This window comes from Urocitellus parryii, chromosome 4, assembly GCF_045843805.1.
Source record: "Urocitellus parryii isolate mUroPar1 chromosome 4, mUroPar1.hap1, whole genome shotgun sequence".
NCBI lineage: Eukaryota > Metazoa > Chordata > Mammalia > Rodentia > Sciuridae > Urocitellus > Urocitellus parryii.
The window spans coordinates 147231219-147258066 of NC_135534.1; the positions used below are offsets into that span (position 1 = coordinate 147231219).

General features: G+C 38.9%; 1 protein-coding gene across 2 annotated transcripts in view; it reads right to left on the minus strand.

Annotated features, from left to right (window-relative positions):
* Glis3 (GLIS family zinc finger 3) overlaps positions 1-26848 on the minus strand; it is a 429601-nt gene that overhangs the window by 292984 nt on the left and 109769 nt on the right. For both annotated transcript variants that reach the window (XM_077797022.1, XM_077797023.1), the window contains exon 4: positions 4098-4305. In XM_077797022.1, coding sequence (XP_077653148.1) covers positions 4098-4305 — 208 coding nt within the window. The remainder of the gene's footprint in view (positions 1-4097; positions 4306-26848) is intronic.

The following is a 26848-nucleotide window of genomic DNA, read 5'->3' on the forward strand; positions in this document are numbered from 1 at the left end:
TGGATTTTTAATCAATTCTATTATACAAAGAATAAAACTAAGGTTCTGTAAAAATTTTTCCTAGTGACACACACACCCAAAAAAAAACAAATGGGGGGAGGGGATAAAGTCCTTAGTGAATAATAAATGAAGCAGCATGTGACAGACAGAGCCTTAGCTGGATCATATACATTCTCTACTGCTTTTCTCACACTGCAGCTCACATGTGGTCCATAAGGCTCTGCTTGACTACAAGACCTGGTAAACCCGGCTTCAAGTCACACAAGCTACAAATGGAACACAAATTTTCTGTACTTTCTGCAACAATATGTTGAATGAGTGTGAGGGCTGCCAAGAATTCTTGCCTGCAACCCCTGCTGCTACAACACCAGACCTGTGGGAAGGAAAGTGACAGAGTTCAGAGCGCTGTGTCACCATACTGAGAACAATCTCCATTTCCATATGTTCATCTGTTCCTAAGGATACTATTTCTGGTGACTGGTTTATTTGGAGCTATATGTGAAAAGAAGGTAGATATATCTCAAACAAAATAAAAGCAATACGAACACCCGGGAACCATCAGCAAAAAGGATTACGGTGGCTGATAAAGTAAGAGCTAAGTAACTCTCAGTTGTAAGAGGTAGGATGACCCAAATTGAATTATTTGGTTCAATGCCAAACTTAAAAGAAGTTCTAATTTAAAAATAATGCAGAAAACTCTCAAACTGACACTCATAAGAATACATATATTTCATATATACACAGATATGGAAAGGAAGACCAGTCCTGGTCTATCTGGAACTTCTTATTTATGTGTCCTGGTAAATCACTCAGAAGAATTAGCAGGGCATCTGGTCACAGAAGGGTTTTATAAAACGTTAGGACTCATAGAGAGTCCAGAGTCCATTCCTAGCCTGTGCTCTTCCTCTGAGCTTTGTGGGCATATTCCAAACAAAAAGACAATCACCCCTAAGAATTTCTAATAGAAGAGAAAGAGAAATGTGGTGCCTTTCTGGATGTAGAATGATATTATCAGGCAATGGGTGAGTTTTGTGACTGACAAGCAAGTGACACTGGAGAAAGCATTTAGATTTTCTGTGTCTTGGGGTCCATGATGTTTTCAACAGGGATAATACTAGAAGGTAGTACAAATATTCAATCATAAAGTACAGAATCACAATGCATGTGCAAACACCAGAAAAGCTAAATATATTCCAAACTCATGCAAATTTTTTCCATTGTCCAACTTTTGCTAGATGGGGATATGACTCCACTGGATGAGACTACTATACCAGTACATTGGCCTTGTCATTTTAGGAGAAATATGCACAACAGGCTCTGTGGTATAAACTTTTGGGAATGCCTAAATTGAGAATGGTTTCTTGATCTTCTTGCTCTTCAAAATACTAAGGGGTAAGTTTGCATTTATCATTAAGTCAGAAATGGTTGGGAAATTAATGAAAGCAAATACTCAGTACTAGGGCAAAATTCTCATCAATTAATTAGACAGAACCCAACAAAGCTAAGAAAAAAGTGACATTTTCAAGATGAACACCCAAGAGAAAAATGTATACAAATGAATTTAAAAAAAACAGAGCCAATGCATCCATGAAAACTGGTCAATGATATCAATAATTAAGAAATGCAAATTAAAACAAAATATCATTTTGTACCTCAGATGGAAAATTTATACTAAGAAAAACTTATAAAAATAATAACTAATATTTGATAAGGCCAGAAAAACAGGCACTCTCTTAGCCTGTTAGTGAATTTATAAATGGGTAGGTCTTTTCTATAGTGCAGTTTGAGAATACATATTAAGAGCTAAAAATTGTACATTTCCTTTAACCCAGCAAATTGTACTTTAAGAATTTATTCTAATAATCAGAGAGGTGCAATAAAAGAGTTACAGGGTTAATGCAATAAAGCATTATTTATAATACTAAAATAAGGGGAAAGAACTAAATCCCTAGTAATAAAAGACTGATAAGAATTACTTTTTATTTATATACTTTCTTTATAAAATGGAATTTGGAGCAGAAAGAAACCATTATGTGAGGCTGAAGAAACCTTTATTACAAAAGAGTTTATAATATATGAACTGAAAAAAGTAATTATAAAACTATGTCAGTTATTAGGTCAATTTAGTGGAAAGAAAAGCCAATACTTATGATGCATGCATTTGCATACACCTGGAAGGATGTCTATCCAAATTCTACCCACGATTGTACTTGAGTGATATAATTTCTACTTTAGGAATTACAGGAATTATATGGGTAATTAGGCAGAGCATCTCTCCAGTCCCTATTTGCCTCCAGCAGACTCCTGGTGGATAAGGCTCTAAGATGATGACCTCACCATCTTCTCTGTGACACTGACATGCCTTCCAGTTTGAACTGCTGCCTCTTACTCTTTCTCCCCTCTGATGGAACACACAAACCAATTTAAAGATCACAAATAATATGCGACCTTTCCAAATTGCTAAAAGTAGGTTCCATCCTTCACTAAGCCACTCCTCAAACCATGTTTCTTTGTTCATCCTGCAAAAAAATTTTTTTCTCATAGAAGAGCTCACAGAATACATAGTCAAAAACACTTGTCAGTGTTTCTTTAAGGTGTTGCCTTTTAAGGATATAAAATTATGCTAAGGAATCAAATGTGCCAGAACACACTGAGATAATGACCCTCTCTGGCCGACCCATGAAAAGGACTGCATAAGGTATGTGGCTTGAGCAGCCTGTGCTCTGCCTACCATCAGCTCCTCCATTAATTATGACTCTGCCTTCAAGGCATGGGCTGGACTTGCCACCGACAGGAAGCTGAAGGCTTCCCAGTGACACCCACCCATGAGCACAGTTAATTTTACATGCAGCACTCAGCAAGTCTGAGGAGTCCCTCAAGGCATAATCATCAATGGGAAAATGACAGCAGCTTCCCATCACAAAAAGTCTCAGCTGAAAAACAACTTTCCACCCCATGAAAAAATTGGCATAAATAAATGATCCAGGAACTATGTTTTCAGAGTCTCAAATGGAAGCTAAGAGGATTGTGCAGGAAGAAAAGAGCAGAAAAGATGGGTAGTAGGAAGGAAAGGAAGAAGAAATAGAGTCTCAGAACCACAGGTATCTTAGTGGGTTACAGCCCCACAAGAAGAAAAGAGGAAGAGACCCAGAGAGTGAAAGTCCTTTGCAGGATCAGTTACAGCAGAACCAGGACTCATAGGCAAAAACTTTGGATTGTGCTTTTCAAAGAAGATAACTTCTGATGATAAAATATTAACTTAAAAAAGAAATGGACCTTAAACTATACAGTATTTTGGTTTTATGATCTCCCTAATATCAACCTTGACAGAGATGAAAATTTGTCTGAGGGGTGATTTCTCTTTTCTAATTAATTCTCCCCTCTGAAGATAGATACGTGGTACTTATTGTACCTACTTATTCTGCCACCTAATCAGACATCATGTTGAAATGTTATGTAACTCATACATGAAAATACGTCTTCCCGACATATCATAAAGCCTTAAAATGTGTGATTTCTGTCTTCATTCTCTCTGCTATCTCCCTAAACTTTGATTATTACATTACACAGACAGTAGATGCTTGATATTGATACATATTTGGGTAGATTGGTTGATGGGTGGGTAGACAGATGGATGGATTGAGAAAACAGCTTGATAAGCAGTGTTGAGACTGAAATATATACACCAAAACCTGTCAGGTAAAAAAGATGTGCATGGAACACTTATTCGACCATGACATGACTTGCTTCACCAGGAACTGACAAATGTACATATTGGCCTTCAGTCACTGAGGCTCAAAATCTCAAAATGGGCATTCATTTTAATTATACCACAAGATAGGAGATATTAAACCATTCCTCCCAGTTAAGAGGATACAATGGCACATACTTAGTTTTTAGGAGCATTCCCCTACAACACTCACATCAGAAGAGTTGCTTGGGAGCATGTGTGTTTATGTGCATACGTGTGTGTGTATGTGTGTGTGCATGTGTGTGTGTGCGTGTGTGCACGCCCATGCATTCAGGAATAGAAGGGAAAACACATGTGGGGTGTGATTATACCATAAAGAAGGGGGGAAAAAAAAGTAACTTGAGACCTGGTATCTGAAGGAGGTATATTCAGGTTGGCTGCATTCACTGCCCTCTGTAAGCTAGGACTGATCTGCTTGCATGCTGTGGAGACCTGGCTTGCTGGAGGTGAAATGGGTCCCAGTCGCTGAACCATCATGGGACTGCTGGTGACCACTAGATTGTTGCAGCTGCCTTTTCCAATGGACTTGCACTGAGGCCCAAAGCCAAGAGCCCCTAAAAACAAATGAATCAGGTTAGCTTTTATGTCCCTTAAATCAGAGACCAGTAAATACACACATGTGCACACTTATATCAGGACCCATCTCAAAAGACAGTCCTCAGATTTTCCTTTTTTAGTACGGGCAATATTACCAAAAATCTTTTTCTAATTCCAACTGGAAAGTCATAAAGCTACAACAGACACTCTTCCATAATCACCACTTATATAAAATGTGGTTAAATTTCACTTCTATATAGAAGTGAGAATCTTGTTTTGAGAATGATATTGAGAGGTATATCTTATATCTTTACCTAAAGGGTTAAGGTAGTAGGGCGATAGAATTACCTTCATCAAACCAAAGTGTTTTCTGGTGGGGTTTTTTTTTGTCTCCTCCCCCTCCACTGGAATCACCCAGCAAGGAAAGTTGACACTACTAAAAAAAATTTAAAAAATAAAAACCCGTTTAACTGGTTTACTTCATTCCAAATCTGGACTTCCAAAAAGCCTGTTTAAAAGGATATAGTATGACTGTGTACCTCCAATCTTGATTTTTTTCTCTTTTTCCCAATACTCTGTCATTGAACACATATCAAATTTTTTAAACAATCAGGATGAGAGTCTTAATATACTCATTTGAAAAGCAACATGGTAACTAAATTTGACATAGGTTTTTCATTTGCATTAGTTTACAACCTTCCAATGTTGCAAAGTTTGGTACATACCCAAAAGAGAAAGAAAAAAGAAGAAACCCACAAGAATCTGTGTCATTATGGAAAAGTGAAAAGCAAGGGAAAAAAGGCAAACACTACCATGATTCATTTATAAAAAATAATAATAATAGTTGAATCATTCTAGACATTCTTTTTACATGGATGTACTTGTTCAAACTTTTTTTTTTTTTTGCCAACTACCTGGCCAAGTGTCAGTAACTAAACACTCTGTTCCCACTTACAACAAATGAAAATAAATATGACCTCAGTTTTTAACAAATCAGGATCTAAAATTTTCTCACTTAAGTTCACTTTTTTTTCCCATTGATATAATTGGGATCGTAATAGGTGAAAAGTGTCACTGTATCTTTCCTTAGCCCTGAGGACATGCTTTCCTATTTTGTTTTCCCCAAAATTAAATCAATAGCCAAAAAGTATTTTTACTTATCATCTTTTGAAACATTTTCTTCCAGAAGCCCCTGAAGCCAAAGGACAAACAAGACAATTGGAACAATAGCTATGGCCCCATCTATGTAGCCACATCTCAAAAACGCTGGTAGAGTGACAGCATCCTTAGCTGGCAGCAGCCTTGCTCCAGTCCAGCCTTTAAGGAAACTAAAATTCAGATGAAATCCAAGCAGAAACTGATACTGCCAGGAGTGTATCTTTGTGACACCTGTGTGCTTAAGTTTGGGCTCCAGGATGCTTGGCTTCTTCCTGTACACTTTTCAAGATCATTAATTGCAACAGAAATTTCTTGGATTTCTGTTTTTCACATACACCCACCAGAACATCTCGTCTACCCTTCCCACTGCAGCTTAAGTTCGATCCATCTTCTTGGGCCTTGGACAATCAATCATAGATACTCTGTTTCCATAACTCATAAAGCATCGTACTATCAGGGCTTCCTATTGACACCTAGATTGGTGTGAACAGTTTTATGGAGTGCATCAGAACTTAAACATTTTTAAAAATTCTAAATGCCACTTCCTTCTGACCTTGGAAAAGGTAATGTTGTGGTTCATAGCTTAGCCCAGTATGTAAAACACCTGAATTGCCTCCCCAGGTTCCATTGTTATCAGCCCTTGTTATCAAAACAACATCAGATGTGAAGTATTCTGTCAAATACCATATAGTCCTACAAAGAATTCAATCATTTCATGTCTTTTTCCTTTTTAATAAACAAATAATTAATATCCATCCACCCCTAAAACAAAGACACCCAGAAGCTGGAACAGCACACTTAAAAAATAACACTTGATGGCAAAGCAGATTAATATTTCATCAAATCTAAAATGCCAGTACATTGTAAGGCACAGCATTATTTTGGTTACCAGGGAGAAACATGAACAGCCAATTAAATTTGCAGCCTGGTGTTCAAATTTCAGAGATGTTGTGACATTAAAATACACATACCGTGAATCAATAAATACCAACATGATCAGTGAAAATTTTATTTTAACCCATGTCTTGTTCAAGCTCTTCTCTCTACCTGGAATGGCCTTACTCTAACTAACCTACCTAGTGAGAACCCTCTGCAATTTAAGGTCTCAATTCAAAGGTTCCCTCCTCTATGAACTCCCTTCTCCACCTCCAAATGAGCAGATCTGCCCAACTCTTCCCTTTGTTCCCCTTTGGTCTCCCGTAATATACCTGCCTCAGTTCCTGGAACATTTCAGGAAATGAACTTTTGCCTGCCTTTCATCCTCTCAGTTTTTATATTTTACAGCTTTTGAAAGGCAGAGCCCTATGTTTGGGGCATCCCTTAGCACCTAGCCTGGGGTCTATTAGTACACATTGAAGAAGGCTTAGAGGAGATGAAAGAATGAAAATAGGAGATAGTTATAGTGAGCATTAAACACTGACAAATTATTTCCACTGAAGCCCACCTGATTGTCTTTTTTGAAACAGTGCCATTTGGAGAAAAAATAAAAGCAATTTCAAAAAGTCAATCCTTTTGATGCTTCTCCACAGGGCTGCTTACTAGAAGATGGAGTCAGTGGGAATAGTAACTATAAATCCATTTTCCTGGGCCAGAATTTTACACAGGTCATACTGCCTGTGTAACCTTCTACCCTAGATGCATATATCCACATTATTGTTCTGTAATAAAGAAATTAACATTAGCCCTTCTCTCTCCAATATGTCCATCAATTTTTTACTGTCCCACCCCCTACTCCCAAATTCACTGGTCAGCTTTAACATCCTCCAAAAAAAAAAAAAAAGAGAGAGAGAGAAATGACAGCTTCTGCCAGAATCATAGATGATAGCCTCAAACCATGAGAATGAATGGTGGACTTCTTGGGAATAGGGAATGTTTGTATGTAGCTATAAGAATGTTCTGGAAAACAGCATCATTTGCCTCACAAGTGGAGTGAAACAATAGTTTGACCAAGAGCCACTGCAGGTCAATGTGACCATCTAATTCTTTTTCTAATGCCAGACATAATGACCACCTCCAGGCTATTCAGAATCAGGCAGTGCTCTGGAGTTCGAACTTTGGGGACAGCCTGCCTCAGATCAGCTAGGTGTGTGGCCTGGGCAGATTACTGAGCATTTGTATGTCTTATTTCTATGCCTTATCATCTACAAAACAGGAAGAAAATTAAGACCACCCACAAGGTTGTTGTGCATCTAGTATTAACATCACATATAAAGGACTCAGTACATTATCCAGCACATAATAGGTGCTCAATGGCTATCCACTGCTATTGTTTTTGTTATTGTTATTGTTGTTTCATGTTTGTCCTTGCTTTTTTGCTCCATTCTTTCTTGAAGTAAGAAAAAAACAGTTTTTTATAATTCCTTGCACAAAACAAGATAGTAAATGGTGCTGTTTAATTCTCTGACCATTTCCAATGTTCTTTCTGCATCAAGCCTGGAGCCAATTTTTTTTTTTTTTAAATCAGGTGTCATCACAGATAGAAGAAAAGTTTGCAATTGGCCAAGTTTGAATGTTCCTTGGCTTGTCATTCCCTAAAAACAAACCATACAACTTCTCTGACTACCAGATGTGCCAACTACTTGTGCACTGGTTTTCGTTTTGAAAGATCGCTTATTTTTAGAGACAACATGATATGTTTTAAAAATGTGTTTACTGTTCAAATAAGGATCTGAGAGGATGGCATTCGGAGCACCACATACATTCTAGCCAAAATTGCTGTGTGTTGGTAGTGAGCCCAAACATGTTACATTTTCAAGTTTCTGAACTGAGAGGTCATCTTAGAAGGGCATGTTTTAATCAATGTCTTCATCAGTTAAAAGGGTTCTCCTGAAGTTGAATATGTTGATTATGTTGCAATTATCACTGGCAAAGCTGCATCTTTTCTAACTAGTTATGACTATTCACAGGTTCTCCTAAAAGTGACACAGATACAGGGGGCTGCAAAAATGAGATACACCTGAGGAAAAGAGGAGAGGGAGTCAAAACTTTTTGGTTGTTGTTCATTCAACTGACACTTATCAAATGTCAATCATGAACCAGGCAGTCTGTGGAGAGAGTGGTAAGCCAGATGGACATGATCCCCCATGGAACCCACTCTCTGGTCATGAAGAAACATAACAGACCAACCATTCATTAGGAAAGAAGTGATCCCTACTCCTAGGGTGAGTCAAATGCAATGGCTTTTAAAATAGATTAGAAATTATCATAGAAGAGCAATTTCTATGTGGTTCAACCTATCAATTTCTATATGTTCAACACACAGAAGGAGGGTGTTTTGCAGAAATATAATAGCAGTATTCAAATCCCACCTTCACTGGATGTGTGACCCTGGGCAAGGTCCTTAAGCTTTAAAATGGGGACATAACATATCTAACTCACAGCATTGTTCTGAATGCAAAACCCTATGCATCAGGGTTTTCTTCCCCCAATATTTTATTCTAGAAAATTTTAAAACCTTAAGAAAAGTTGAAGGAATAGTAAAATAATCTCCAACTCTTATCTAATGGCCTGTGTATCCATTCATCTCCTATAAATAAGTTTACTATTTTTACTATTAATATTAATTTTGAACCATTTAAGTCACAGATTTCATGCCCTTCATTCCTACATATATCACCATAATACAGCCACCAAATTCAAGACATTTAGCAATGCTATAGTATTAGTGTATAATATAATGTCTATATTCAAATGTTATCAAAGACACATTTAGAGCAATTGTTTTCTAATCCAGGATCAAAGAGAGGCTTTGCTCAAGTGGGTCTTCAAGAATGCATTAACAAACCACTAGACATTAGGGCACTGAAGGCAGATGGAAACACTGAGGAAGAAGTGAGAGGTTAACAACAGAGAAAACAGGAGTCAAGAACATGGGTTTGTATCCTAACTCCATCATGGATTGACTGTATGTCCCTGGTCAAGTTACCTGAGCTCTCTGTGCCTCATGTTTAGGGCCTGGAACTTAATAAGTGCATTGCAAGGATTAGATAAACTTTATTAAAGAACTTATCCCTGCTACCTTTCTGGTATTGTTCCTAGGGCCTCTTTTCTCTAGTGTACAGGGACTATACATTAAGGCCTCCCCGCCCAAGACACACACACACACACACACACACACACACACACACACACACTCTCTCTCTCTCTCTCTCACTCATACTAATTCTCCATCCCCCCAACCTGCAGACTTTAAGCTACTCTTTTTCTTCACCTCCATATCATCTTTCTTTCAGCTAAATGTTTTAAGACTCTGATTAGCTTAGACTAAGATATCAATCACTAGCCAAATACCTCAAGAGCATTTTACTATAAAACAACAATATAATAGAAAAAAAATTCAAAACTTTCCTAGCATTTTAAAAAAATAGTTTTTAAAACTTGGCATGAAAAACCAGAAGAAGTATTCATGTAAACCTCCCAGTAAACCTTTCATTCGTTTTTTGCAAGTTCTTTTCCCAGGCATACACAAAATCAAGGTAGTCTTGAAGCGCAATGTAAGTCATGCACCAATGAAGTTTCTGCAACTTTGAGGCTCAAATTTTCCCCTTATTTTTAGTTGTAAATATTTAAACATCTGTATCTGGCAAGATTTCCTTTAATAAATCCAAATAAATGCCTAATGTAAAATAGGAGACTAATACTCCCATCAAAAGTAAACAAATTCCAAATGCCACTGGAGAATACTTTGATTTTGCCTGGGAAAATGCAGCTGGCCACCACCGCCCGCTCATGTACGTAACTCTGGCTGTTTAGAGGTTGACTTTACCTCCTGGTTTCTTCATCTCTAGGAATGAGACAACACTGCACACCCTATATGGCTGCTTCAAGGATTAGTAAGGGCCAACACACAGGATGTGCTTGCTCAGTAGAAAGTAGCTATAATTTTTGTTTTTGTTTTTGTTATTATCATCACTACGTTACTGAACAATTTTCTGAGTTATTCCAATTGGGCCATTGTGGGGGAAATGATTATCAAATTCATGTACGTAAAATGGTTGGAACACACACCTCTTCTTGGTTCATCATTTTCTAAGGAGAAGTGAGTCTCAGTACATACCTGGGCTTTCTCTGCCAAATAAGGAAGAACAAATGGGGACAAATGTCTCAATAAACCCTTCTTTTATCCCTCTTGGGAAATAAGTTTACCCACAGAGAGACCGAGTTCTCTTCCACATGGAATAAGCCTACCTGGCAGGCTTATTCTGACAGGGCCACCCTGGATGGGGTAGGTAAAATGATCTAACACTAGGATCATACAAACATGAATATGTATGCTATAATTCTAAAAGCAACATGAGTTAGACACACATTGTCCCCTCTATTCTTAAAAAAAAAAAAAACATCAGAATGTGCCTGTTTTGATGAAGAATCAGATCTCAAAACTAATGCTTAAATAACACATCTAATTCCATAGCACAAATATTCTATTCTTATAATGAAACATAGGTATGTATCAATAACAAGGTATATAATCTTGGGCAAGGCATTTTATCAATCTGAGTCTGCCCTTGTTCTTCTCCCAAATGGGATGACCACCAAGTATATGGGAAAACTTTTAAAAGTATATATTTTTCACCACAGGAAGACACAGGTAGGCTTTTCCCCAAATACTATATGAACACAAGTCAAAGAGGCTGCTAAAGTAGGGTTATCAGACTCTGTTTTCACTCACATTTCTCCCTAGAACCAGGAATAATAAACTCCTGCATGTCAAACATATGAGGCTTGTTATGTAGTGTTTTGCCAATTTGTAATGTTTCACAGCTAAGATACAGCAGTGACAATGTCACAAACATATCTGGGTAGTGTGCCACTTGAAATACAGTAAGGCCTAGGTAAGTGGCTAAGAACACCAAAGGATGAGAATCAGAATGAAATAACTGCTTCTACAGGCAAGGGCAAAGTACTTCAACCTGGGCAAATATTACCAATGCTCCAAATGGTACCAAGCCTATGGGAGGAGTTCAGGAACACTAGAAAGGCATCCTGTCTCTATGGGACTTAACAATCTCCAAGAGCTAAAACAGACTCACCTTGGAACAACCATATAGTGTGACTGGTTTAAACATGAAGCTAAATCATAGAGACAGGAGCTCATAGAAGAGGAGGGGCACTAACTATATAACAAAAAATTCACTGAAGAAGAATAGCCACAAAGCCATTTCCCAAAGTTCTTCAGTGTGTCCAAAAGTGTTACATGATAAATAAGTGAAGCTCAGGGAGATGCCCATGGTCAAACAATTCTGAAAAACTCTCATAAATATCTTTTTATCAGATCCTTTAAAATGCACATGCATATAATCACTCTTTGGGAGAAGCAAATAATATGCAAAATGCATTTGTTTGGGGAGGGTTTCCTCTTAAGGACTCACCCAAGACTGGCATTCTAAGGAGCACTGGTTAGAAACCAGTAAGTTAAAATATGAAGGACAAGAAGCATGGGAGTGAGAAGGAAATAGTGGGGTGTAGAAGTGGAAACAGAAGTGGTCCTAGGAATGAGGAGTCAGAACTGCCTCAAGGAGGTGGCTCTGACCAGGAGAATCAGCAAGGACACAGAGCTCAGAGGCTTGGTTCAGGTGACCCAAAGGCCATGTGCTATAGCATGGATCTGGAATGTCCCCCATAGGTCCAAGTGTTAGAGAGCAGGAACCCAGTTTAGCACTCTTGGAAGGTGGTAAAAACTTTTAAGAGTTGGAGCCTAGTGGGAGTTTTGGGGTCACTGGAGATATGCCCAAAAGGGACGATGAAACTCCAGTCATTTCCTTCTCTCTTTTTCACTTTCCTGCTATTAAGTAGATGGCTTTGCTCACCATAGGCTTCCTACTATGATGTGCTGTCTTGTCACAAGTCAAAAAGCAATGGGACCTACTGATCTTGGACTGAAATCTCTGAAACCATGAGACAAAACAGAGCTTTTCTCCTTTGATTCTCTCATGTATTTTATTATAGTAACAAAAAGCTGAAAACAACCTGATTTAAAAGCTGGACATTATGTATTCACCAATGGTTCCAAATCTGGCTATATGTTAGCATCCCCAAAGATACTTCTCAAAAATGCAAATTTCTATGCTTCATCTCAAACCCACTAAACCAGATGGTGCTGGTAAATGGTTGGCTGGTATGCATTGGCTCCCCATGTTATGGGTAATCGTGCATTCCACTGGAAGCAGAGTTCACCTGCGATAAATCCAGTAGAAAGGGGCAGGAAGACAGAAGAAGCATATGAACAAGAAAGTAGATGAATAGTGCAGAAGGTCCAGTGTGGGAAATGACAAAAGAAGAAAGCACTGATTATGGCACTGAATAAAGTAAGATTGAGGATTTTATAATTAGTTGAAAAAGATTCAGAAAATCAAGTTTCAAAGCTGAAGAACATCCTATAAAGTCATTTTCTGATTTCATTCCAAAGTGAGCAGATAAATAGTTCAAATACAAACCATGAATAATGCCAACTCCACCACCTACCCCTCTTGAGTTCAGCTCAACCTTTCTATATTTATCCCACAAGAATATAACTTCCACACCAACACTCTTCCAACCTCAGTCAGCATTCAGGAATGTTATCTACTAAGTAGGAACCATCAGCTTACTCATTTGATTCATGTATTAAATTAAGTCACATTTATACCCTGAGAGATTAAAAACTATCATATTTCTTTCTATAATACTCAGTGCCCTGGATTCCCAACCATGAAACCTCAGTCTTACTCCAGCAGCTGGGCACTCCTGGTAAGATGTTATTAAGAATACATAGCTCCAAGCCACTTCATAAAGATGGGAAGATAAATTAAACAATATTCCAGGGTTTATATTCTAAAGTCCCATCAGTCAGCTATTGTACATCAATTATCAACTAATTAGTAGAGAGTGCTTATGCTGACCCTTCTGTTCTCTCTTGTAATGATTTGCCAAGTTAACTGAAAGCTGCTCTGCTCCATAGAGACTCTTAGTATAGCAAGAGTGTTAAATAAAGTTCACCTACAATTAGCCCAGAAAACCAAAGAGGAAATGTAAGCACATTTTACTGCTTTTCCCTTGACAAATTTTTCTCACAATCCCATGGGAAGAGAGCAGCTATATTTGTTAAATAAGCAAACTGTTACTCTGAAAAACCGAAATACCAATACAAGTACAATTTAGAAATTTATCACTCACTGATCAGGTATCTGTTTATTGCACCAGGCTCTGTGCTATGCTATATATTCCAGGGAGTGTGGATGCAGAGATGAGTCACACTATTCTTGCTTACAATCTAATTTAGTGTGCTTAAACCAAGGTTTATCCAAGGGATTAATCTTTGAACATTTATGAAGGTGAAACTATCAGACTTTCAAAAAAGAGGATTTCTATAAATATAAGAACGAATGAGCGGATGGGAGGGAGAAAGTCAATTTTAATCGGAGAAAACTGCTTCCGTTTCTCCAAGACCATGCACACAGGTCACATTTACAGGACCTGGTGCTATACTATATTAACAGAACCTCAGGCCTTGGGCTAGCCCTTGGTCAAAGAGCTTCCAACCAGTTGGACAGAGTCTTAACTAACACAGAAAACATTTGGGAAACACTCTTAAACTGAGTTGCCTGAATGCTGAGTCCAAAAAGAGTAGAAACAAGGAAAAGATCCTATGAACTGGAAGAGGCTTAGTGGAAAAGGTCAGATTTGAATTGAGTGTTTTTAATGGCTGGAAGGGAGAGGGTAGCATGGACTGGGGCTAGCCAGAGTAAAGTGAGCACAGGCTGAGAAAGTATTCCGGAAGCAGGATGGGAAAGTAGAAAGGAATGGAGATGCCAGAGCCAAAATGGTTTCACCAGCTGTGTGACCTTAGGCAAGTCCCTTAAATTCTCTGTACCTGTATCCTTTTTGGAAAAAGGAGTAATCATTATTCCCACCTTCCTAAGTAAGTTGGCAGTACCAAATGATCAATCTATCTAAAGTACTTAGAGAAGTGTCCTGCACAGTAACTACTCCATAAGCCCTCGGCAGTGATAGTCTTACTGAAGTATTACAAATATCATAACACACAACTTTCAAAGCCAAGCACCCCAAAGAGCTACAATAGTTTTTTTAACTATAGGTATTATGTAGTGGGAAACTATTATATGTGATGTAATATCTATTTTCAGCTCACAGAGAAGCAGAGCAAAGGCTAAAGGCAGACACCAAGCTAGGAAGATGTTGCCATGATCTCAGACAAGAGCAGGCAGGGTAACCCCAACTTGTCTTATTTAAAGGTTACTGAATTGCCTGTAAGAAACAGTAGACTTCAAATCTTTGCTTCATAAGTCATGGTCACATATATCCTAAGTTGCTATTTCTACCTCAACCAACAAAAAACAATGGTTGTAAGAAAAACAGATAAACTGCATATCAGTGGAACCCCTCACCACCAGGAACAATGCCTGGGACCCCGCTGTCAGATATTTGGTACTCAACAAATATTTTCTAGAAGAACAGGAAAAGAATATGACTTTAGAGCAATTAATTAGGCAAATATAGTTCAAGGCCACAAATGGAGTTGAGAAGGTCCTGTTTTAAATTCATAGGAGTCATGATATGCAAGAAAGATGAGGTCTCTAGTGGATACAATTGTTGTTATATCCTTGTCTCTCAATTCCTGAACAGCTAGAAATATCCGTTTGCCCCCTCTCTCCATATCTCCTCCTTTTGACACACATACACACTCAAAGGGAAGGAAGTGTAGTCTTAACCTATTCAATATAAATCAATGATCTTTTTTTTTTTTAAGTATCTGAGAGCTAGTTCAGAAGCACGTTTCCAACCAATCCTTCATACTAGACATAACTTCTTAGTACCTTAGAAGCTTACACAGTCACCATTAAACACTGCTAAGCTAACTTTGTTCCCCCGCCCCAACAAACAGTAATTCCTCACAACTGTCCAGAGACACATTAAGTGTTTTCTGTTCCACATTTTGCATGGGCTTGCAAGTCCAGATGGCATGCCCAGAAGCATCGGATCTGGAAAAAGGGCAAATGGTTATAAAGATTACATTCTTCTTCATTAAAAATTAAGTCACTCAGACTTCTAAGAAGTGGAAAGTACCCTGCTTCCTCCCCAGAAGTCCCCCAGGGCAGCTCAACTGTCTCCTCAGTCAAATACCCTTGACTCCTCTAGGCTGTAGATTCTTACTCCACGTTCCAAAGCCCACTCAGAAGCTCAGGTACATGGGACGAAAACTCACTGAGTGATTATTTGTATTTCATGCTCCTTCATCTCTGGAGAGGTTGTTATAAAAGAGCTCAAGGTATACAATGCTTGAATTTGTCTTCTCTTCTAGTCCTGTGTGGAATCCTAAGTCACTGACATTATTCCATGTGCTCTGAAGGCCACAGAAACTTCTGAAAAGAGGGTCCCTCTAAGAGAAGACAGAATGAGAGACAAAGGTGACACTGCCTAAAGTCCAGAAGAACAGCAGTTTGATGGTCCCTGGAGTAAAGAGGCAGCACCAAAAGGAAGTCCATCAAGGTGAAGCATAACTGGCAAATATACAAGAGACTCAGCTCTAGCAAGGCTTCCCACATCTAAGCTGCACAGAGTGCCTGACTCCTAGAGACTGTGTGGGTGTGGTTAGGGGGGCATCTCAGCAAGAGTGACCTGACGGACCAAGAACCAAAAAGGCTCTTGGAATGTTCTGCTCTGCACAAAGATCCTGTGAGGCATTGTCTTACTTGGGTAGGGTCTAAGAACCCTAACCGACAATGACTGAGATTAAATTTCCCACTAATCTGCAAGTTGGGGTCTTGGGGTTTAATGTGCTTTGCTTTAGAGAAAATAATTTAAATAACCAATTCTTCTATACATGAGTTGGTAGAATAAATCATATCCACCATAGGTTCATTTAAAAGTGAAAAGATACAAAGGCTGAAATATCTACCCTTTGGCTCAAGCAATTTGTCATTGTATAAAATGATATGACTTTAATAAAACTGCCAAAATATAAAAACAAAATTCTAACATCACAAACCTCAACACACAGGCAATTGAGGTGAGGCCTATATAATGTGAGTTTCCTTCTGTTTCCTTCACTTAGTGCTATTTTGAACTTATAACTAGAGTAGCCGGACATGGTAGCACAAGCCTGAAGCTGAAAGATCACAATATCAAGGCCATTCTGGGCAACTCAGCAAGATCTTGTCTCAAAAAAAAAATCACATAAAGGACTGAGGCTATAGCTCTGTGGTGGAGTATCCCTGGGTTCAATCCCCAGTACCCATACTACTCCCACCAAAGAAAAGGAATATTAGAGTAATCTAAGCATTTCTGTTCACACAGCTGGATCGTGTATTAGTTTTAAAGTGACCACAACTGTTTTACCTCTACCCACCACAGACACTGTACCAGCAATGACTCTTGGACAATAATATCTGAATGAGGAAAAGCAACCCAGTTCTTTCCCATCAAAATACAAGAGCAATCCTCATACATATTGATGCCAGGATGAAAAAAAAATCTAAAGAGTTATGGTTATGTTCTCCCTAAAATAATTCTTTAAGAAAAGAGTATTACTTGCTTATCTGAATTTGAATACTAAAACTGAGAATCAGTGTGAGTAAAAAGTTGAATGTTAAATCAAACTGAAAGCTTATTTCCTGACTAGAATACAAATTCTTAGAATAAATAACACACCATAAGCAACATAAGACTCTATGGCTTTCAGAGAAGAGGAGAAATATAATTCTTCCCTAATTCTCAAAGGGTCAATGACATACAGGCCTTAACTTGGTGCCTGGAGAGCTTCCCCAGCTCACTGTCCCAGGTGAACCAAATAATAAATTCTGCCAGGATTTGTTCTCCTCTGCTCTACACATTCCAAAACAAAACAAAAATAACAACTATAGACAGGAAGCTCACTTTGATCTTCTTATACCATGAAAGGAACATGAACCTTGAAAGAAATCCACAGTTTATAGTAAAATATTATGATAAATCCCCATAAGTCACAAAGATTACTCCTTATAGTGTGCAGAAAAAGCTATGAAGATATTGCCAAAATATATTCAATAAGGAAGACTATTAGAAATTAATCAATCTCATCTAGACCACACTAACCTTAAATTCTCAAAATGGAGTCTATTTGCTTCCAAACTTAAATGATTTAAGCGTATGAAATTTTAACACTTACAGATGTGCATGTTTCAGAAAAAAAAAATTGAGAAGTCAAACTGTGGTTGAAGGATTAATGAGGAAATAAATCACTTGGACCAAATTTCACCAGAGTCTATACCCCTTTCTTCACTCTTATAGCTATAGCCAAATCTATTATCTGAAATCACTATCTTTCAAAATAGCCAAAAAAGAAATGAAATAAAAAGGGAGGAGTCTTTACTTTTCTTTTTCTTTCCAGCCTTATTGGGGTATGATTGATAAGTTAAAAAAATGCTAAATTCAAGGAGTACAAAATACTTAATGTATACATAAACAAACACCACAATCAAGTGGTTAATACATCCATCAGCTCACCTAGTTACCGTATGTGTGCACACATGCACATGTGTTGAGACCTTAACATCTATCCTCCTAATAAGTTTCAAGTCCACAACACAGTGCTGTTCAGTATAGTCACGAAGCTGTACTTCAGCTCTCCAGAATGTATTCATCTTGCATAAATGACCCTCTGTACTCTTTGGCCAATCTCTCTCTCTTGCCCCGATACCCCAATCTCCTAGCAACCACGGTTCTGCCCTCTCTGACTCTATGGGTTTCACTATTTGAGATCCCACATATATGTGAGATCATCCAGGATTTGTCTTTCTGTGGTATCTTTTCTTCTTTAATTTTCTGTCAAACACAGTGAACGACGGTGCTAAATGTCCTGGAGAGATTTTTCTCTGTGTTCAGAATTCGAGGATCCAGCCATGAGAAACAAAAGGGTATGGACAACTTCTTCCTTCCTGTAGAAACACAGTGAGCACCTTTGTTTGAAAAGATTTTCCCACTATCTGCTTTCAAAAATGTGTCAGCAACGTTTAAAGTGGGGGCTGGGGGGAAGGCAGGGTGACTGGAATGGTTATTATTCACCTCAGGGAAGAAGGCAAGGGGACAGAGATTGAGAAACCGCTGGTCCCATGAATGTTGTTCTGTCATCTGACACCGGCAACACCAGGAATGCGAGTAACACCTTGGTCCCGAGGACGAAAGAATAGGTTCGAGAGAATTTTGAAAAGAAGACGTATAATTCAGCTCACCCGACTTGTTTTTTGACACGTAGCCTTGAAAAGAACAATTTTACCTCAGAAACTTGGCAAATGCAAACTGATTTTTTGATAAGTTATAACGTGCAGTTTGCTAAACGCATGAAGAGGGGGTGAGGGAGAGAAAGGCCAGGTATCTGAAGACAGGGAGGTTGTCAGGTTTCTCGTTCCTGTGTCATTTCTGTTTAGTCGGTCAAATGAAAATTCAAAACCATATAATTAGATGGTTGTTTATACATGATTAAGCATGAGCTCATTGGGCTTCACATGCCAAAAAGTCAGAGATGTGGTTAAGGGCAAGAAGGAACTATTAATAAAAGGAAATAAAGCTGTAATACATTTTTCACTTATGAATAAAAATAATTCAGAGGTCTCACGATGGAAAAAGAAAGGAAGAAATCAACCATGAGCAGGGGCACAAAACCAGATAATTTTATAAATGGTTAGAATTCATGAGATATAAAAATATAAGTCACTGATATAAAAAGGCTTTTCCTCCTCTATGATTCTAATCTTATTTTTTTTGCTTCCCGTAAATATAACTCACAATGAAAGCATAACAAAACTTACCTGTATTATATTTCTTTAGGATTCTTCTGGGAAATATTTAAGCAAGAACATGTTGTTCATTTACAAGACTTACTTGTTCTTCATAACTGTCTTCACCAGAATCCTCTCTGGAGGAACCAGAACTGGAAGTAGCTCCCTGACAAAGGCAAAGTTTTTCACAATGGGCCGTTTTCTTCCCAAAATGAAATGAGCCCAGTGAAAGCAGAGTTTACCAGATCATAACCTGCACAGAGGGACGGCCGACCTTCCCAGAACTCCCAGAGAATCTGTGAGCTTAGATCGGGCTCTGAAAAGCAGTGAATCAACTGTTCACAGATCAAACACCCAGCTATAGACAGGTCAGTCTTTCAGATGACAGAAGGAAGGGACCCAAGATCAGCCGACTACTTCACCTTAGGTAAGGTTTCCAAGTCACTGCTACAACCTCCCTTACTGGAAAGTACATCCATACAGGATTTCTTAGGAGGCCACCCAAGCAAAGGAAAACCTATTGCTAGAGGTGGTTCAACGGTGTTGCCAGTGCTACGACTAAATATCTTTTTGTAAAACTGCCATGACGTGTAGCAGAGCCAATAGAAGGGCAGACATAATCTAAAACTTAAAATGAGTAAAGCCCATAGGAAATCCAACACATAGTCCTTAAGAATGAGACTAAACTGAATCTAACATGCAAAAAGCCCACAGTGCCTAAGATGCATAAACACTGACTTTTACGGGATGATTTTCAGAGCAAAATTTCCCAAATCACATCAGTTCCCAAGAGAGACGTGCAATCTCAAATGTCCTGACTTTCCCTCTCCTTTCTTTATGCCCGCCTCTCTGTCTCTGTGCCTCTTCCCTTAAGCATTAGCCAGGTCAGTTCTGACTCCCAGAGTAGACTTCAACCGTGTGCATACTTACTCAATAGAATTTATGCAAAATATGCACAGGATTGAAACCTACATGAAGAATAACAAAATATGGTAACTCCTAAAAAAACTTATTCCAAGAAACCAAGATGACCATAGAGTACACACCTGAGTAGACACAGGTGCATGAGATGCAACACATTATTCATAACTAATGTAGCAATTTTATCCTACAAAACCTTATATATGATCTACCTGTCTTGCATGAAATGCATACTTTGTTCTGAAGATACTTTTCAATTATTGACCTCATTGGGTCAAATTCATTTCTCAACATATTTATTTACTGTTAGAAGCCACCCAAAGCTGAGGACTCCATACACATTTATTAAATAAAATTCCATGTGCTGGCACTTCATAAGATTTTTGTCTTCAATGTTGAAAGAAGGGGAAAAATTTACTAGATTAATAAATGTGGATTATCTGGAAGAGTTTAATACCTACTTTAGTACTAGATAAGAAATGTGAAAATTTATTCCTAAACAATGTGTGGCATGTAACTCAAAACCGTTTTTCATCAATAATTAATATTAATAATTAACAAATATAAACAACAAAAATACTTTTGGATATGTTTCAGCTGGGCCCTTTCCTCATTCCACAGGCTGCCTACTGCCCCTCTTTACCCTCTGTTTGGGGTTAATGACTAACCTTCCCTCATCTCTGACATGCGACACTACCCAGCAGCAATCTTCCCAAGAATGCATTCACAAATGTATCAGGCTGAAAAAAAAAATCTTATCAAAGTCACTTGAATCTGGAAGATGGATTTAGAAATTAGCAATTGCAGTTACAATTCACTCAACAGTGAATTAGAGTTTTGTCCAGTAAAGACAGAACTCTGAAGAAAGTTCACCTCAAATACCTATTTTCTTACCTAAAGATGGATTCTACTGTCTTTGATTAGCCTAGTAATAAATATTAAACAGTCCTCTCATAAACACTGCCAAGGGGAAGGACAATACAAGAGCTAGTCATTTAAAATAGGTCAGAACCAATAATATCAGGATTATTTTCTAATAATTGTACACATTTATAGGACACAATTTGATGTTTTGATACATGTATACCAAAGATTCATTCTGAACAGCACTCTATTTGACTTTTTAAAACCACATTGCTATCCATTCTCCATCTGATTGCCCAATAACATCTTCAGAGTAATTCATTAGCTCTTATACCAAATTAAAGGCATTTCATCAGCTGCCTCTAATTTTCCAGCCACCCTGCCCTAGCACCTGACATTTTAAAATGTAAGCCTTCCGCAATTAATCTCTTCTGGCCATTCATCCCTTCACCAAAACATATGTTACCCAGGTAATAGCCTTAGAAATTTTGAAAGTTTAATATTATGCTATATTTTAAGTTTTGCAGCAAATACAAGTTTTGAAATTCCATTCCCTTTTCTTCACGTACCTTCATTCTATACATTACCATGATTCTTATGAAAAAAAAAATGATTAGAATCAGCAGCAAAGGCACCTCATGCTTAAATTATTCATGTTCCCAGGCTGCTTGGCCACTGTACTTCAAAGTGATAGAAGGAAGACATCCTTGCTCAGTGGGGCTTCCATATAGCAGTATCTGCTTGGGTACATGTGTGGGTATAGAGGTGTTTATGTCCTGATCTTTGCTGGGGGCCCCAGACGGCTGTGCAGAGTACTTTACATATATTTCTAGGGATACTTGCTCTGTTAGTTCACAAAGTGCAGGCAGCAGGAACATTCAGGGACTACTAAGACACTAGGCAACGGCTGGTGTGGAGAGAAAGCCTCTGACAAGCACAGCCTAAGAAACAATGTCTCCCTTCAAGTGGAACTGCTGGTGAAGTGAGCCAGAGCTGGCCGGCGTGAACAATACTGGGCAGGTCATTAACTTGCCTGGATCAGAGCAGACAGCGATGAGCTCACCCACCTTTCTGGAAGCACTATTTTAGTTGCTGAGTTTATACAAATAAACCCCGTAATTTTCTAATGGCTAAACTAGGAATGTACTCGAAAATAGCTAACTCTCTGCAAATCCTGCAAAAGATACCCAGGGAATTCACAAAAGTAACATGTACAGTCTGTTGTTCAAGTTTGCACACAGCTCTGTAATAGCTACATCTGTATTGTGCTGAAAATAAGCACCCACATAAGCAAACCAGAGTTGGATTTCTTTTGTTTTTGTTTTTTGTTTTTAAAGTAAGGGGGTTACCACTGTGTTAGGTTTTCTCCCTCTCCTTTTTTCTTTTGCATAGGGAAATAAGTTAGTGGTTAACTACACAAAGGAGTTAACATTTAACTTGAAGGCTGGGAATGTGTGAGCTCCTAATTCCTCCCCACTTATTCTTATTATAGCGAGAAGAGCTTCAGGAAAACTCTTACTAATTATCACTGAGTCTGGATGAGATCTGGCTGCATCAGTTTCCTTGCTGTATTCACAGGAGGTTTGATTTGACCTGGATTCACCACTGTGTTCCTTCATACATACTCCACTCTGGGCAGCCCAGAACCTCCTGGCCCACCAACACATACACCCTCCATACTCCCATGGACAAAGACCAGCTCAAATATCACCTTCTCCTTGGAATGAATTCTTGTCTCCTACTTTAAGTTCACATGCTGTATCCTCCTCTAAACTCCCAGGTGACCTTATTTGTCATCTTTTGTGTTAATGATCACTCCATACCTGAGTCTCACCTTCCCCCGGCCCCCCGCCCTTAACTGCAGGTCAGTTAGTGAGGACAGGAACTATATCTTACCTGGCATCACCAGCAGGCAACTCCTCACCCCCAGAGCCCCAGACCAGAGCTTCCTGCAGAGGACAGACACTGCTAATGTCTTTGGACAGGTAATGGCCACACCACAGCTGGGGCATGTTTTAGTACAGGGTCTCTTTCCATAGATAGGTTGGAAAGGGCTAAAAGGAGAATGGAATTTGATTATTTAAAGCAGGGTGAAAAATAAAAATAAAACAGGGAGTTTACTGAGAAGCCAGAATGGGGGTGGCACGGTGCCAGAGCCGCCATTCCACCCCACCAGGCACACTCCACCACGGAACACAGCTCCTCCCTCCCCAGGCAGCTCTTTCCAAACTGTTTGACTTTTCACCTTTTCTGTGAAGCCCTCCATGGAAACAGGAGTGTAACAAGCCTCTCCCTTTTCTCCCCTTTCTTAGCTATTCATAAGTACCACAAAGGAGACACAGAGGTTACCTAGCTATCAGAGTGAGATCATAGTCCCTCACCAAGAACTTACACTATTACAACCATGATCAATATTACTAATGTTAATATGATTCATGCATGCATTAAAAATAAAAATGAGAACGGACGTTAATGATGGAAGGCTCACTTGGTGCCAGGGGAGGAGGTCTGGCTCTGTACTTTGATTAACCCATTTAGCTCACACAACAACCGTGTTTATTGCCATTCCATTTTACAAGGGAGGAAACCTGAGGTTAAGAAAACAGGTAACTTTAGCCATGCGCAGTGGTGCACATCTGTAATCCCAGCAGCTCAGGAAGGTAAGGCAGGAGGATTGTGAATTCAAACCTAGCCTGAACAACTTGGTGAGGCCCTAAGCAACTTAGTGAAAACCTGACTCAAAATAAAAAATAAAAAGGGGTGGGGTGTGGTCTAGTAGTTAAGTGCTCCTGGGTTCAGTCCCTGGTACCAAGAAAAAAAAAATGAAAGAAAACAGGTAACTTGCTAAGAGTGAGGATTCAAAGCAGAGTAGTTCCCATGAGGAAATGCACACAGATGTCTGTGAGCTCACACACCTTAACCACCAGACTCCATACAATTGGACAAATATTCCTAAATGTAGAAGATATAGGACAACTGGAAACCCACTTTTCTCCCAGAGACAGAACAAATACCCACAGCTTCCAACTTCTTGGCTTCAAGATGTAAGCAAGAGGCAGGAATGACACAGGAATTTATTCTGTGTAGGTACCATCAATGGTGTCAGGCATGCAAGTATAAACAAATGAGACTAGTCTAAGCTTTTCAGTGGTGGCTAAATGTCTACTATACAACCTCTCATTTTATTTTCATGCATGACATCAAGTTCCTTTGTTTATCCATTCACTCATTCGGTAGTTAAACTGCACGGTGCCAGAGGGTGAAACGGATCAAGAGAATAACAACACAAAATATTATTCAGTAAAATAAGGTTTAAAAAGCTATTGGAATACCAAGGAAGAGGAGATGTGATGATGATGGTGATGATGGTAACAACCATGACAGTGATATTTAGGAACAAAACATGAAATACTCACCTGCATAAATCTTACTATAAGGAGATTTATTAACCTGCTATTTATTCAACTGTCTTTAATGCACACAGCTCACCAGGATACAGGATGAAAGAACAGGATGCACATACATGTACATGCACACACACAGGAGCACAAGGACGGCCATATGTACCAGATATAATAAGAGGTAAAGAGAAAATACCTTAAAGGGACAACTTTCCATAAAAACTGCCCTTTTATAGGGCCCCTTTACTCCTACAAATCAGCTTTTCTTGAAAATACTATAAATACAACCCAAAGGAGGTCTTTTTAAAAATTCTGCCTTAATAAATAGCCCAAGCTTCCATCTTGCAAAACTGCATTGACTTAAAAGCAGTGTACTAACCGTCCCCAGGTAAGCAGGTGCACCCTGCTTTCACTATTCATACTACCAAAGAGCATACTGACATACCGAGAGAAATGTGGACATTGGGGTGGTTAGGGTCAGTAGTATGGAGGCAAGAGGACTCTATGCCAGAGCAAAGTCAGGAAGCCAGGAGGTTGAGTTTATTTTGTGGTTCTGGGGGTGGGAAAATGTGGCCAAATCACTTCAACTAGTTTGGCAAGATCATATAATGAACCACCTAGCACCAGATGTGATGCAAACCCAATGCTCAATAAATACTAATTCCCTTCCCACCTGTAGATACATCTGAAAAACTATAATTTCTCATAATCTAAAAGACTACCTTTAAACCGCAATAGATAATAAAATGATTTCAAGGTCCTCTCATGAGAAATAGATGTATCCCTGCTCCTACCATGCTTTTAATTCACAGAATTACATGCCAAGAAGGAATATTAGAAATCATGTGCTCAACCTGTTTGTTGTACAGAGGGTAAACTCAAGACCAGAGAGCTAAAGAGACTTGTCCCAGTCACACAACTAGTTATAGCAGAGTCTGTCCTTGCCCTAACATCCAAGTACTCAGGCACCCAAAGAAACCCAGTTTCTACTGAATCCTACTATTTGGGGGGCTTCTAGTCATAAATGATGCTTATTCTTGCAAACACCTTTGAGACACTTAAAAATGTCTTTCACCAACAAAATACAGTGAAATGGCAGATGGCAGAGTCCTTTCTACACAATGAGCAGTATGTTTGAGACAGAAGTGTCCAGGAAAAGATGAGGAGCTGGAGGAGAAAAGGAATGAGCATAGAGAAAGGTTCAGAGATGAGAAGGGATACAGAGACCCCCATATTTTACAACCGTGCATCAAGATCAATTCCATTTCAATCCACAAATGGAATCTGACAACGCCTCCAGAGACACTTCTCTCTTCCTTTTGTCTTCAAGCCTAGAGGATACAAAAGCCATCACTCCTACAGATCAGACAAAAAATGTAAGAATTTTCAGAAGAAAAGAGAAACGAGGTTGTTTTGTTTCAACATTTTATAAAAGGAGGTTCAGTTTGAGTTGCTCATGTCCTTAAGCTTTAGGTTTTAGCAGAACCATGATTAACCACAGGTTTCAGTAGACCCAAGGCCTGTCTGTTTATCTGCCAAATGTAAAAGTGCTGTGGAACCCATGTTCAGGCTGCTTCAGAAAAGCAAGCACCTTGCTAAGAAGAAAAAGTCTAATTTAAGCATATCAAACTTGACAGCATAATTTTTTAAAAGATTTCTATCTCAAAGAAAGTTTACAAGCAGGGAGTGAGGCTACAAGGCCATTATTTCCTGGCACAATAAGAATTGAAGAACAATTGTCCAATTAGCAGTTATGGACCCAGGGAATTCCTTTGCATTGTGCCCTTACTTTCTTTGTCTTTGTTCTAAAGAAAAATTCTGCCTTCAGGAGTCTGAAATAATGAAAGGGTCCTTCATTATGTCAATAAGCTTGGATGGAGTCCCTGTGGCACAGGGACCTTGCCTGGTAATGAGGCGTAAGATGCAGCTGTGCCTAGTTAAACCTCCTCATATCCTCCACAGTAGGAGGCAACCCAGGCTGAAGTCCCCAAGAAAAGGAGGAGGACCTATGAAGGTGACAGAAAAGTGAGCTTTGGGGATAAGACCCTCAGTCCTCCTTGGATTGAAGTCTTACCCACGGACATCTCAAAATAAGAACGGGAAAACATGAGAACATCAAATAAAATTCCATTCTATACAATATGGGATGCCCGGTTCACACAGATCTTAGATGAAGAAACCAGAACCTCAAACGTTCCCAACCCCAAATCTCAGCCAATAGGTAACATAGGTTTTCCCCACTGCCATTCAAACTTCTAATAGCTGGCACTCAGATAGCTGGTGAAAGTTCCACTTCCTCCAGCATCATTCATAAGGAATGTGTGGACCTCAAGAAAGCAGGGTACAGCTCAACCAAAGAAGAACTCCTAGAAATCAGAAATGACTGTGGACACTCTGTGAAGCATAGTTTTTGTCCCTGGAAGCATTCAAAGTGGGTTTGTCAGGATACTGCAGAGAAGACA